The 14,138-nt window shown below is 37.5% G+C and overlaps 1 protein-coding gene across 15 annotated transcripts in view; it reads left to right on the top strand.

Annotated features, from left to right (window-relative positions):
- The window catches only part of PLEKHA5 (pleckstrin homology domain containing A5), a 178,096-nt gene that overhangs the window by 150,893 nt on the left and 13,065 nt on the right, over positions 1–14,138 (top strand). For 9 of the 15 annotated variants that reach the window (XM_052789355.1, XM_052789354.1, XM_052789353.1 and 6 more), the window contains 9 exons: positions 1,650–1,712; positions 2,869–2,949; positions 3,084–3,233; positions 4,650–4,751; positions 5,863–5,974; positions 6,227–6,273; positions 7,185–7,373; positions 7,934–8,051; positions 12,681–12,796. In XM_052789355.1, coding sequence (XP_052645315.1) covers positions 1,650–1,712; positions 2,869–2,949; positions 3,084–3,233; positions 4,650–4,751; positions 5,863–5,974; positions 6,227–6,273; positions 7,185–7,373; positions 7,934–8,051; positions 12,681–12,796 — 978 coding nt within the window. Of the gene's footprint in view, positions 1–1,649; positions 1,713–2,868; positions 2,950–3,083; positions 3,234–4,649; positions 4,752–5,862; positions 5,975–6,226; positions 6,274–7,184; positions 7,374–7,933; positions 8,052–12,680; positions 12,797–14,138 lie in introns of those variants that run through there. The other 6 variants (XM_052789362.1, XM_052789361.1, XM_052789358.1 and 3 more) reach the window with 3 other exon arrangements.

The following is a 14,138-nucleotide window of genomic DNA, read 5'->3' as shown; positions in this document are numbered from 1 at the left end:
AGATTTACTATATGTTTGGAATGCTTGTCTGATTAACCCTTCCCTCGTCCTTTTACTTGTAAGTGTGCTTTAACATAGAATTGTGTTTTTATAGTCTGTCTTGCACTATTAAATCACGATGACCTAATTATGACAGATACATGAAAGGAAAGCATCTGTGTTGGGACTCAATGCACACATGTTTTTAATTAAATAGAATATGAAGGTTGATAGTGTTATGCCAATAAGTGCAGTGTAGGACATTAAGTAGATACTGTATGTGACAGTCCATTCTAAAATGGGGCGCTACCTTTTTTCATGTAAAATATTTTTAAATCTTGTTACTGGCCAGTTCAGAGACTGAAAGAGTGAAGAACTTAATGTGAGGAGCTGTATGAAAGTAGTGTGAGGATAGCTTACATGCTGACTGGCATGCGGAGACAAGTTTGCATAGGTCCAAAGATAAAATAGAAGGGCTTCCATTTATGGCATTTCTGGTAATACTTTTGCTGTGGTTTAACCCCAGCCAGCAGCTAAGCACCACGCAGCACCTCACTTGCTTCCCCCCCCACCCAGTGGGATAGGGGAGAGAATAGGGGGAAAAAAAAGTAAAACTCATGGGTTGAGAGAAGAACAGTTTAATAGAACAGAAGGGAAGAAACTAATAATGATAATAATAACAATAACAAAATGACAATAATAATAAAAGGATTGGAATATACAGAACAAGTGATACACAGTGCAATTGCTCACCACTCGCCGACCGATGCCCAGTTAGTTCCCAAGCAGCAATCCCCCCCGGCCAACTCCCCACAGTTTATATACTGGGCATGACATCACATGGTATGGAATATTCCTTTGGCCAGTTTGGGTCAGCTGCCCTGGCTGTGTCCCCTCCCAACTTCTTGTGCCCCTCCAGCCTTCTTGCTGGCTGGGCATGAGAAGCTGAAAAATCCTTGACTTAGTGTAAACACTATTTAGCAACAACTGAAAACATCAGTGTTATCAACATTCTTCTCATACTGAACCCAAAACATAGCACTATATCAGCTACTAGGAAGACAATTAACTCTACCCCAGCCGAAACCAGGACAACTCTATTGGAGGGTAGGGAATCCATATGAAAAAGTAGGTAGAAAGGTATTTGGTGGCACTTACTGGGCATATGTCTGTAATGAGATATTTTACACATGCTTTGTATACTTAGGTCATTCTGTTCTGATTTCGGATTCACATCAGAATATCTTCCTTGTGAATAGACTTGATCTTAGCGGGCCTAGAGTAGTTAATTCCAAGTAGAATGAGCCCCTGTGTTTAGATTGCACATAAGAAAACGTACATAATGATGTATAACTTTGTCTAGGTGTACTCTGACGTTTTCATCTTCCTACATAATCCATACTTGATTGAGTTAGTGGTACATCTTTAAAAATCCAATTTCATTAGAAACATAGTGTATTAAGTTATTGCAACTTTCTACTGACAGTCTGCTTGACATCCCATTTACTTATCTTCATTAATACATACTGGCTAAAAATATATTGTTCAATATAGTATGTTTGACTTTCAAGCAAAAGCTGATTTCGCTATTAAAACTCTTAAGCTGAACAGTAGTTTCATTTTCATAGTCCAATTAAGTTGTTTTATGGCATTATTATTCTTCCTTATAGTTAACACAAGAAGAATGTAGGGGTACACTATACAAATATAGAACTGAAGAGCTGGATATTGATGTAAGTAATTTGTATTTCTTCTTCCTTGGAAATGTTGGTATTTGTCTCTTTATTTTGATAATAATTTCCCCCTTGACTTTAGGGTTTGAAACACACTTCATATAGGTGATTACCAATAGAAATTGCTTTGTGAAACTGAGGGGCATAAGACTCTTTTCATAATAAGCTTCTAACTTGCAGGAGGTATTATCTTTTAGGCTCTAATTTCACGTATTATATCTGTTCAAAGGTGAATTGCTTCCAGAAAGGAATTAATTACTTAAGAAGGGAAAAACTCTGTAGTTGTAGTTCAGTTATAAGCATGAGATGTAATTTCTCAGGAAATATGACCGATACTGCAAAACTGAAATTTGGCATGGGTAGTTACCATTTAGAGTATCGGGTTGCTAGTTACTAAAGAAAAGGCGCTTGCTGTAAAATTGGTGGTGAAAAATACACTCATATAGTCATACTGTATATGCATACATATGCATGTCTAGTCATTCTTGCACAATGCAACTAAGAGTAGACATAATGATTTAAGGGATGTTATTTTAAGAGTAAAAAAGAAAGCAGGCTTCCAGTGTTTTCTTAGAGTTAAAAAGTCAGAGCAGCACAAACTGAACAAAAAAGGTTGTTCAAATAGAAAAGTAAACTGTTTCAAATTGGTTAGAGTGTGCTGAACAGTTACTTGCTCAAACTGGAGCTGGAGTGGAACAGTTTTAGTTATAGCCAAGCCTTGGTAAGAGCTAAAACAGAGCAGAGCGTGGATAATACTACTAACTAACTATTAAAAACTACCACCAGAAATAAACCATGGGAAAGGCTGCAAAAGTAATACAATGTTCTTTTGGCAATAATACTGAGGAATATGTAAATTAAAAAGGTATTTAATACCTATTATTAAGTTGTAAAGGTTTAGCTGTAGAATCATAAATTATATGTTTTCAGCCATGCTGTTTCAAGTTATAATAACACTTATTTCATAGTATCTTAAGAGGGTTTCTTAAGATTAATTTGAAAATGCAAGACTGATGCCTTCATAATTTTAGAATTCCTATTTTGTGGTAATAACATTTTATATAGATTCATGTAATGATTTGATCAAGTTATATTTTGATTACTGAAGATGTTAAAAATGAAATCCTAATTGCAATCATTTTCTGTTATATACTAGGCTAAGCTTAGCCGTTTATGTGAACAAGATAAAGTTGTACAAGCACTGGAGGAGAAGCTTCAACAGCTACACAAGGAGAAAGTAGGACAATTGTATTTATTACCTAAAGTGGATGTTATTTTACATGCTTATTATCAGAACATTGATAACTGAAATAAAATTAAAATCAGCCTAATGATGCAGAACATTAAAAATAATTCTTTTTATTATAATAGTACACGCTTGAGCAAGCTTTGCTATCAGCAAGTCAGGAGATAGAAATGAATGCAGATAATCCTGCAGCCATACAAAATGTAGTCTTACAGAGAGATGACCTGCAGAACGGACTACTTAGCACTTGTCGAGAAGTATCGCGAGCTACTGCAGTAAGTAATACGTTCTTGCCAGTAAAACTCAATGAAGTATTAAACGATTATCTTCATGTTCATATTCTTAATTGGGTTGTTTTTCTTTGGTTATTTTTCATTACGTTCCAACAAAACTCAGTTGTCTTTTACTTGCTTGTATTTTTGACAAAGGCAGCTGGAAAGTGATCTTTTCACTGTATTCATTGAGTAGTTTTTTGGTTTGGGGTTTTTTTTTGGCAGGAATGAGTGCACACTGACTTTAATTGGTGTGGTAATTTTAATCTACATAATATGAAAAATTGATTACAGAAGAAGTAAATAATGCAAATAAGCTATGTCATATGATGGCAAAATAGTAGCAAGTGCAAACTTTATCAGATATTCAATCAGATAGGCGATGTATTTTAAGCAATATTTTAAGGTGTAGGATAAAAAGAAGAAAAGATTATACTGTCATGGTCTCTTAATAGTGGGCCATTATATTTAAAAGATCTTTCAAGTTATGCACTTTCAAAAACCTTAAAAAAAAAAAAAAAAGGAAAGAAAGGGAATTGCTATTTACTGTCTTTTTCCACTTCATGATGGTTTCTACACTGAAATGACAAGGCAAAGAATCATTTTTCCCTACTTATGTATATATATCCAAAAAGGTATTTCAGTGTTAAATTCCAGTGGTTTGCTGTGGTGAAATTGATACAAAGCAGGCCATGAAATACTGGTTTTAGGCTGAACGTTAGACTATGTTGTAAAAGGAATTGGTTGGACAATGAAAAGGGAATTAGGGGAAAGGAAATCCTCAAGATATACTTTCCCTCATTAAGTTTTTAATTTATGCTAAATTGAGTAAATTGCTTGATGTAGGCTTAAAAAGTGAGATGGTAGAGCTGACCTCAAAGAAGATTTTCTTTTTGCACCTTCTCCCTTCTGGTGTTTGTAGTTTCACATATGTAAAAGAATGGTGTATTAGCAGGCTTGGAGCATTCACGGGTAACCTCACAGGCAGGGTTGGATGACTTATGTTTGTCATGCATAATACATTGCATGTACATGCACATGCTGTGCACTCACACATATGTATTCTATGTGATAAAAGAGACAAATTTGCATCCATTTTTGTGGGTTTTCTGCCTCAGTGGAAGGACAGCTTAAGACCCACATGCCTGCTGACTATAAAGACATATTCTGAAGATTTTGCCCTTGCCTATATTTTTTGTTTGTGAAAAGACAAAATGCTGTTTGTTTGAATTCCATTCAGTATCATTAGAAAATCAAAAAGGTGTTTAAACATTGCATTCTCTAAAATACATATTTATTTATTGCTGACATCTGTTTATGCATTACTTCCTTAAGTTTCATGCCACTGAATGAAGAAAAATAATTTTATTTTTTTTTTTTTTTGTGTACTTGAATGTGCATCTCTAATTCTTCTGTTAGGAACTGGAAAGAGCTTGGAGAGAATATGACAAACTGGAGTATGATGTAACGGTTACAAGGAACCACATGCAGGAGCAACTTGATCGTCTTGGAGAAATTCAGGTGTGGCATAGCTCTTAAAGTACACTTAAGTCACTTTCATTTTCTATGATTTTGTTTAAAAACTACACAGGTGAAAAAAGGGGGACATGGGCTGCGTGAACTTCCAAGGTATAAAAATAAATGAGAAGTCTGTAAGCTCTGAGGAGGTCTTCAGCTTTTCCTGGTTTTTTGAAGCTATAGCACTGGTTTTCCTGTGTCTAGAAGCCTCCTCTTTCTGTTTCAGTGATGGGGTCCAAAAGGGGGTAGTTTTCTCAGACTTCAATTGCTATGACAGTCATATTAAATCTTCGCACAAATTATTCCATTTAACTGAATATTTTAAAATGTAATTAAATCATTCTATCAAAATAAATTATAATAAAAAATATTCTAGGCATTGCTTCAGGTCTTGCATATGAAGAGTTCTGACGTGTATCTTATTACCTCACTGTGCTGTGGAGGATTGGACAGGTAGTATAAGTTCTGAATTTCTCAGGAGATCTTTCTGAGACACACACACACAGAGATGCGCAGGCAGAGATGTGCATACGTTATCTGGAGTGGGCAGATGGGTGTGGTCCATGCTGGGAGGCATTAAAGGCTGTTTGCTCCAGGGATTGATTTTCTATGCAGCTATGAGAGGGAGATTACAAGGAAGCCCAAGAGCTGAGAAATTTGTGTTATGCAGTCCAAAGCATGCATGACCAAAGCATGCAAATAGGCCCACAGTTTATATGCTAGAATGCAAATACCATGTTCATCGGCACCTATTTTAGGGTTGGAACTGATGATTCCTTTTCTTTTGTTGTAAGTCTCCTGTGCAAAGTTTGCTTGGATTTTCTTTGGAGACAGTAGATACAATTCTATTCCTAAGTGGAGTTTGAACTAGCAAATTGCTGTCAAATTAACTGACACATTATGAAATTAGTTAATCTTACATTTCTTATTTCTGACAATATTTGAATGTTGCACTTTTATGGGAAAGGAGAGTGTCTGTCATTACTGCACTTTATTTTCCTTCATTGGGAAAGGATATGCAGTGTAAACTAAAGAAAGAAAAAGGTTTTCTGTTTTTTTCCGCTTGCAGTGTATTCTAATTTATTTCCTATATATGCTGTTTACTTACTGGCAGACTGAGTCAGCAGGGATACAGCGTGCTCAGATTCAGAAGGAACTGTGGAGAATTCAAGATGTCATGGAGGGTTTAAGTAAACATAAACAACAAAGAAGCTCTTCAGAGGCAGGTAAACTGATTGCTTTTATCTCATAGGAAGTGTGTTTGGATCATACACATTTTTGAAGGATAAGGTCCACAGTTGCTTTTGCATTTTTGAAAAAAATGGTACAATTGCTGAGGAAAGAAGAAAGCAATCATCTATTCTAAGTTAATGCTTTCCATATTTGATAGCAACAGGTTATAGTTCATAATTTAAAAGCTGTTTATTGAAAACAATTTTTCTCTTTCTTTCTACGCCTTTCCCCCTCCCCCTAAACAGGCTTCATGGGATCAAGGACATTTTCAGCTATTAAATATAAAAATGAGGTATGGTTTTAGCATATTTACCATTTTAGCATCACTGAATTTCTACTATACCTATGATAAAAATGAACATTATAATAAATTGTTTTAAGCATGTCTGAAGTACGTATTCAGTATGTTTCTGTGAAAATATTGCATTATAAATTAGTTTTAAAGACTGATATCTCCACTAGTAGTTCTAACACGTTCATTTGTTCTGTGTCTTTGTATTCTCACTGGTATATTTCTCTTTTCCATTTCTCACCTTTTCCTCTCCCTAGGCTCTTACCCTAGAAATATAAACCCTGACTTATGGATTTGTTTTCTACCCACCATACTTTTCATGGGAAGGAATACATTGCTTTATATGTCTATTCACATATTGAGCCGGGTTCTCAGATGGCCAGAGCACCCACAAGAACAGCTGAAACTGTGGGAGCTCCCAAATGTTCAATTCCTCTGAAAATCTGGCTAGAAGTTACAGTTTTAAAGGGACATTGTCATGGTTATCTAAAGTGTATGCAATATACATCTGGCTTACAGAACTTTCTAAAAGTCTGATTTATGTAAAAATCTTAACAAGATACTGAATTTAATTTTTAAAAGGATGATTCAGAGAGTTCATACATGTCCAACAGAAAGTGCAGGTGTTAGAATTCAAAATCTTGATAAGCTGAATAATGAAACTATTGAAGTATTTCAGTCTAGGTGGTAGTAATAAAATGCAAGCAAATGAACAAAAAAAACCCCAAAGAAACCCAAAGAAAAAGCTCTCTTGGCCTTTTTTTTTTTTTTTTTTTTTTAGTGTGACATTGTCCCTTTAATTCCACAGTCTATAGCTGGTGTAGCTATCATAATATATTTTTCTTTTTAAGTTATAAATAATTGTAACAGGTGTGCACATCTAAATAAGGTGACTATTCTACAATCTTTAGGAAGAGGAAGTAGTCCCACCTCGTCCTCCACTCCCTCGGTCCTATGACTTTACAGAGCATCCTCCCATAATCCCCCCTCTGCCCAGTGATAGCAGCTCCTTGCTCTGTTATAGCAGGGGCCCAGTACATCTGCCAGAAGAAAAGAAGATTCACCAAGTGCAAGGATATCAGAGAAATGGATCTTACTGTGTAAGTGGCTTAAACTGCCACATTGTTCTTGAAGCATCCCCCTTCCTTTGCACAGTCACAATTTTTATTTTGTCATCTGGCTACTTTTGTGTTATGTTTCTGCTTTTGTTTACTTAGCTTTCTTTATAGCTCCATCATTTGCTCTTCACGTTTTCCTGTCATACATTCTGCGCTTACATAAAATGTCTTAAGACTTAAATGATTGTCTCTGAGTAAATTTCAGAAAATTAGATTCTTCTACTCACAAGTTCTCATAAAACTCTAGGCTCAGAATCAGTTTTTGCTGAAATCTTATACAAATTTGTTTACTGAAGATCATTTAAATGAAAAAAAAAAAACCCGCTGCATTTTTATGGCAATTTTTTTCTGTAATTTCTGAGTCTGCAAATGTTGTTACTCAAATTAACTGCGAAGAAATACTGCTGCAATAGTGCTTGAACAATGAAACATTGTCTTAAAGTGAGAACAGAGTCATCACAAAATAACTGTTTTGAGTCTTAAGACATAAATGCTTGTACAAAAATGCCTGTTTATTTACCTTATAACTTGTCGTTCCTCAGGGTCCTGATTATAGGCTTTATAAGAGTGAACCAGAGTTAACTACAGTAGCAGAAGTGGATGAGTCTAATGGCGAAGAAAAAACAGAACAGATTTCAGAATCAGAATCTACTGCTAAAGGTTTGTCCCCAGGCATGGTGTTTACAACCTTTCAGCCTTTTTCACAAGGAATACAAACCTTTAACTGTGTTATAGAAGCTATATCATCTTTTGCATTTTTGTAGCATGTCCATTTCTTAATATGATGAAACAGCTTTCACGATAAAATAATGATTTAATTATATGACGAGAAAGATTTCAGTCAATTACACTGCAGAAAAATCAAACATTACACTCACCAACAACCCTGAAATCCTTATTGACACCATGTCTAATCACATCACTCACATTCCCCACACACCATTCCCTTGAACAATTACCCATTTTATGTTCTTGCCCTTGAACAATTATTCAGTTTCTGAATCAAGCTCCCGATGTTATGTCACTGGAACGTCCAAAAAGGCAGCACCACAGAATTTTCAGGCTCTCATAAGGCAGGGAAACAATGTCTTTTTCTTTTTTTTAATCTTGTAATTGTTGAATTGCCTTCTGTCCTCTGATATAATAGGAATAATGATCATGACCTTGGAGTGTACAGACAATAAAGGTCTTTGCAATTGCTAAATGCTTTAGATTCTTCTCTTCATCTAGCTTCCATAAAGGCTACTAATTGCTTGGTAGAGTCTTTTACCAGGAAGTGCTTCTCAATTCTGTTTGTTAAAACACACAGAATAGTTTGTTAAAGGTGACTTCAGGAAAAGCAGCTTGAGCACCTCCCCAAAACCATATTAAGAGCTTTTAGAAAAAGTAACTAAACTTACCTATTTTTTTTACCATAATGGTTGATGTTTCCAGTGCCAGAAAGATCACTGCCTCCTGTTCTGGTAGTTTGACTAAGCACGTACATAGCAGGCTGGTGCAACAGTACCAGAATTTGACCAGGAACTATGGCCATATAAGGATATTACTTTCATCAGAATGGTAGTGGAGGTTTTTAAAACTAAGGTTAGCATACAGTTTGGGTGTAAACAACGTGAATGGCCCCGTGATATATGATGCAATTAAGCTTGCACTTACCAGACAATTAGTCAATTCAGATTCACTATGGTATTTGCTGAGGTTATAATGTTCACTTAAGATAGATATTAAATTTAACTTGGTGGTGAGAAATGCAAGGTTTAGCCTGAGATTTGCTAATCATCAACTACCTAAATTGAGGAAGCTGCCTTTCTGACAACATGCCTAGGTTTTATTGACCTGTGGTGTTCCAGATTATTTATAGTAATTTATGACAGGAGGGAAAGTAATTATCAAGACAATACAAGAAAGCCTACACTGACTACATAAAGCAAACCAATACTTTTTGAGCACCCCAATCTGCTTTCTATTTTCTTCTGTAAAGACATAAGTAATTTTATTATGTCCATTTGTAGAAAAACAGTCCTCAGTAAGGGAAAGCAGTAATACAAATTCTTCTAATATAAATAAAATTTAGAGGAGAGGGAGAGAATAGCTGCAGTGGTAGCAAGCAGCAAGAGGCTTTTTATCTCTCAAACAACAGTGAAGTGGGTTTATCGTAGCTGTGTTTTATCATCCAGTCCATGCTTTTGGGCATGTGAATTTTCTAACTGATATTTCTTGTTCTGGGCATTCACTTATGAAAACAATCCCCATGCAGTAGGAAAAGTAGAACCATTAGTGGTTGTTTATGGTTTTTATAGTGTGTATGCCATTACAACTATATGCTGTTTCAACATTTTTATGCCATTCTATCTTAACAGTTTATAAGCTGAAAAGGAAACAAACTCAAAGGCAGCTCATCTCTGCAATTCTTCTTTCTTGCTGTTTTAAGTAGTCAAATTACATAGTTTCCTATTGAGGGTGGTTCTAAAAATTAGTAAATTTCAGAGGAAATTTAAAAATGGTTTTCTAGTTCATTGTGGATGTTAGTGTACTAGACACTTCTCATGTCAACCATTTCTCTCTCTTTTCAAATGTCAACAATCAGAGAAATGTTTTCATGAGACTATGTAAGGTAACCCTTACAGCTGTCTGCAAGCAGAGGAGTATTTATGACCTGAGTGGTACATAAAGGTAACACAAAAGGAAAACGGACTTCAGCTGTGTTTTATCCTTTTTACGTCTAAAGGAGACCCAAACTGTTGCTTTATAGTTTTTGTTTTGAATTATGGATTTGGCATTCAAATACTTCCAGACTATTTTGTCAGACTATCAAACAATTTGGAGAAAGAGTTGAGCCTTCACCGAGTCAATATTTCCTCTCAAATCTGTGCAAGCTCAGGAAAAACAAGGAGAAATAATTTGGCTATCAAAGAAGATATTATATCTGGTTTTTAGGCAAAATCAGCAACAAAACAATATTTTTAATAGTTTGATTTCCTGTATGTATCAAGAAGCAAAAATGAAGAGTGTGTTATTTATCTGTATATTTTGGTAAATTTTAACTTACTTCAGTTTTCTACCAGCTTAATTATATTTTGGCAGGGCTTCTCTAAGTAGAAAAACTAGTGGTGGATATTGTTACGAGAGGCTGAATGTAGTGGATGTCAGGACACAGAATATCCTCAACTCCTGACCAGACGGAGCCTGGCTGCTCTGGTTCTCTGCAAGGCTGAGGATATAGTCCCACTGTGCATAAGCACAGCCACAGCTGACCACAACAGATAACACAAGCAGGTTTGGGACTGGTGCCATTACAGGCACAGCATAAACAAGACCAACACTCGCATGACAGTGGAACAACACAAATAGCATGATCCTATTCTCACTCACCAGCTAATCAGGCTCAAAGCCTGCTAACTGATCTCCTACACATCTAGACGTGAGCACATGTGTGCATACCCACAAATGAGTCCCTGCAAAAGCTGGCCAGACCTATGGTATCTTCATCTGTCAACTCGCAGTACCTCTGGCCTCTCCGGTATCTGAATCCTAGACCTAAGGTCTCTTGGACAGCTGGCTCCCACACCTCGTATTCTGCTTGCCATCTAGTCTTGTCTTCAGTTTGCTAGCATCTCACAGGCAGAAGGTTCCCCTGGTAGCAGGTCCAGACCTATGGTCCCTCCAGTAGCTGACCTGCAGAACTGCGGTCTTTCCCATCTTTGGCGTCCAGACCTATGATCTCTCGGTAGCTGCCTCCTACTCGCAAGCTGGCCTGGCTTGAAGATCACTACTATCTCCCACACTCTCATACACAGAAGGGAAAGCTACTCCATGGAAAATACTTAAGAATAAAGTTTAATAAGAACATAGGCCAGACTGCAATGCTAAGGCACAGGGCTAGGTCAGACAAGCATACTGACAAACGGCTTGTTTGTGCAAAGCTGGCCCCTTTTACTCCCCCTTCTCTCTCTTGTTCCATGCCTGTTCTTTCCCTTCCACCTTGACCCATCCCTTTTGCAGTTTTTGTTTCCTCCCAGATAAACAACCCACCCACAATTACTTTTTGTTCGTTAGTCCCACTTTTGCTAGATTTTGTATGTTTGACACCGTTATCTAGGTAAGCTTGGCTGGAACTGGTACCACTGGTATGGCTACCTAGGCATTCTGCTGGCCTTGCAAACCCTATTCCACAAAAAGTCATAGAATCATAGAATCATTTCGGTTGGAAAAGACCTTCAAGATCATCAAGTCCAACCATTAACCATGCCCCCTAAACCATGCCCTGGAGTACCCTGTCCACTTGCTTTTTGAATACCTCCAGGGATGGTGAATCAACCACTTCCCTGGGCAGCCCGTTCCAATGTTTGACAACCCTCTCAGTAAAAAAATTTTTCCTAATATCTAACCTAAATCTCCCTTGCCTCAACTTGAGGCCGTTTCCTCTTGTCCTATCTCCAGACACCTGACAGAAGAGACCAACACCCACCTCACTACAACCCCCTTTCAGGTAGTTGTAGAGAGTGATAAGGTCTCCCCTCAGCCTCCTCTTTTCTAGACTGAACAACCCCAGATCCTTCAGCCGCTCCTCATAAGACTTGTGCTCAAGGCCCCTCACCAACTTGGTTGCCCTTCTCTGGACACGCACCAGCAGCTCAATGTCTTTCCTGTAGTGAGGGGCCCAAAACTGAACACAGGACTCGAGGTGTGGCCTCACCAGTGCCGAGTACAGGGGGACAACCACCTCCCTGCTCCTGCTGGCCACACTGTTCCTGATACAGGCCAGGATGCGATTGGCCTTCTTGGCCACCTGGGCACACTGCTGGCTCATATTCAGCTGGCTGTCAACCAGCACGCCCAGGTCTTTCTCTGCTGGGCAGCTTTCCAGCCACTCTTCCCCAAGCCTGTAGCGCTGCATGGGGTTGCCCCCAGTGTGGTCGTCCAATTAGCTGTGAAGTTTGGCCATCTTTCACGTAATTCCCCCCTAACCATCTGTGAAATCTAGCCATTCCACACAGCACTAACTTTTGTCTGTTTCTCACAGACAAAATTTTTACATTTATATTTTTATGTCCAGCAATTTCTTGTGCCATGTGCAGTAGTTTCCCCATGTTCTATTCAGCTAAACCTCAGGCTGGGGGCTAGTCTTCTGCCTGTGTACCTTAACAGATGTGGTAGTTAGGCATTAAGATCTTTGCTGTCTTTTGAAGAATAGTTTCCAAGGCTGACAACGTGTATTTTCTAGAAAACAATGAACTGGTTTGGCAGTGTTTTGCGTAGAGCTTAGTATATTGCTTTACTGTTTCGCAGGCTCACATTTTCCTGTGGGAGTTGTACCACCCAGAACCAAGTCACCAACACCAGAGTCTTCAACAATAGCATCCTATGTCACTTTGAGGAAGAATAAGAAGATAGATCTAAGAACGGTACTTTAAAATAACCTTTAAGTATTGATGGATAGCGATGGGTTCACTTCTAAGTTTAATTTCTATAATTACTTCAAAAGTTGTAGTTATGTTTTTAATTTTCTTTACATAAAACTCGCTGTTATAAAAATGTGCTAGGTTAATGGAGACAGCTGTAGAAAGAATGACAAAATTATAAAGGTCGTGCATGTTAAACTGCATAGAGATTTCCCTAATCTCAAACTGGGCAAGAGCTAAATGGTAATGATATATCTACTAAGCTACTGAAGTTCACACCTGAGTTGAAAGGACAGGCAGCAACTTAGGCTAAAACTTTTGGAGGACTTGTATTTGGCTTCTGGGGCAATTTAACAGCCCTTTTATAACAAATATCAGTTTTGTTTATTTTATTACTAAAATTATTGGGGAAAAAACTAAAGCAGCCAGAAAATAAGGGTACAGCAAGTAATATGTGGGCAATAAGCCTGGAATTTCAGATTAGAGTCCTGTAGTCTCTGGGTTGAAGACAAAAGTTTACAGGTGGCTCAGGCAGAAGGGCGGAAAAGTTTTGCCATAGTTGTAGCGTGAATAGAACAGGAGAAATTGTAGGAAGAATGGGAGAGGAAAGAGAAACTCACAGGATGTTGACTGGAGAAAGAACACCATTTTTCAGAAGTGAAATCAGTTACTGTGAATGTACTGAATGCAGCTGATTAGCCAGAAGTAAATTTTTTTCTGTCATACAAAGTACAGAACTATCTGAAAAACAGTGAATTTCAAGAACAGAGTAGGTAAAGTGATGGTTGTTATTTTGGGAATAATATAATGCTTTAAATTACAGATTTTTAAATGGCCATAGAATCATTTAGGTTGGAAAAGACCTTTAAGATCATTGAGTCCAACCATAAACCTAACACTGCCAAGTCCACCACTAAACCCTGTCCCTAAGCACCACATCTACACGTCTTTTTAATACCTCCAGGGATGGTGACTCCACCACTTCCCTGGGCAGCCTGTTCCAATGCTTTTGGTGAAGAAATATTTCCTAATATGGAAAATAAACTTCCCCTGGTGCAACTTGAAGCCATTTGTTTGTTTCAGCCTGTACTTGCCATTAAATGATGCCCAGCTATAGTTTTTCTTGAAATAAAAGGGCAGAAATCACTATTAGATCAACTGGTATAAATGTCCTGGATCATTAAATTTCTATTACGTTTTTGTCTCAGCCAAGTAACTTGTGTTTGCCTGTTGTATAATGTCTAGTAAATTGTTTCGACTTGATAGGATGGCTTTGAGAGAGCATCTACCCATTCTCTTAATGTTTATCATTGATGGCGACAATGTCACTGTTCAAAAAATCAAA

This window comes from Harpia harpyja, chromosome 6 (genome assembly GCF_026419915.1).
Source record: "Harpia harpyja isolate bHarHar1 chromosome 6, bHarHar1 primary haplotype, whole genome shotgun sequence".
Taxonomy (NCBI): domain Eukaryota; kingdom Metazoa; phylum Chordata; class Aves; order Accipitriformes; family Accipitridae; genus Harpia; species Harpia harpyja.
The sequence above is the reverse complement of the archived record's forward strand: the minus strand, read 5'-3'. Positions and strand labels throughout refer to the sequence as shown.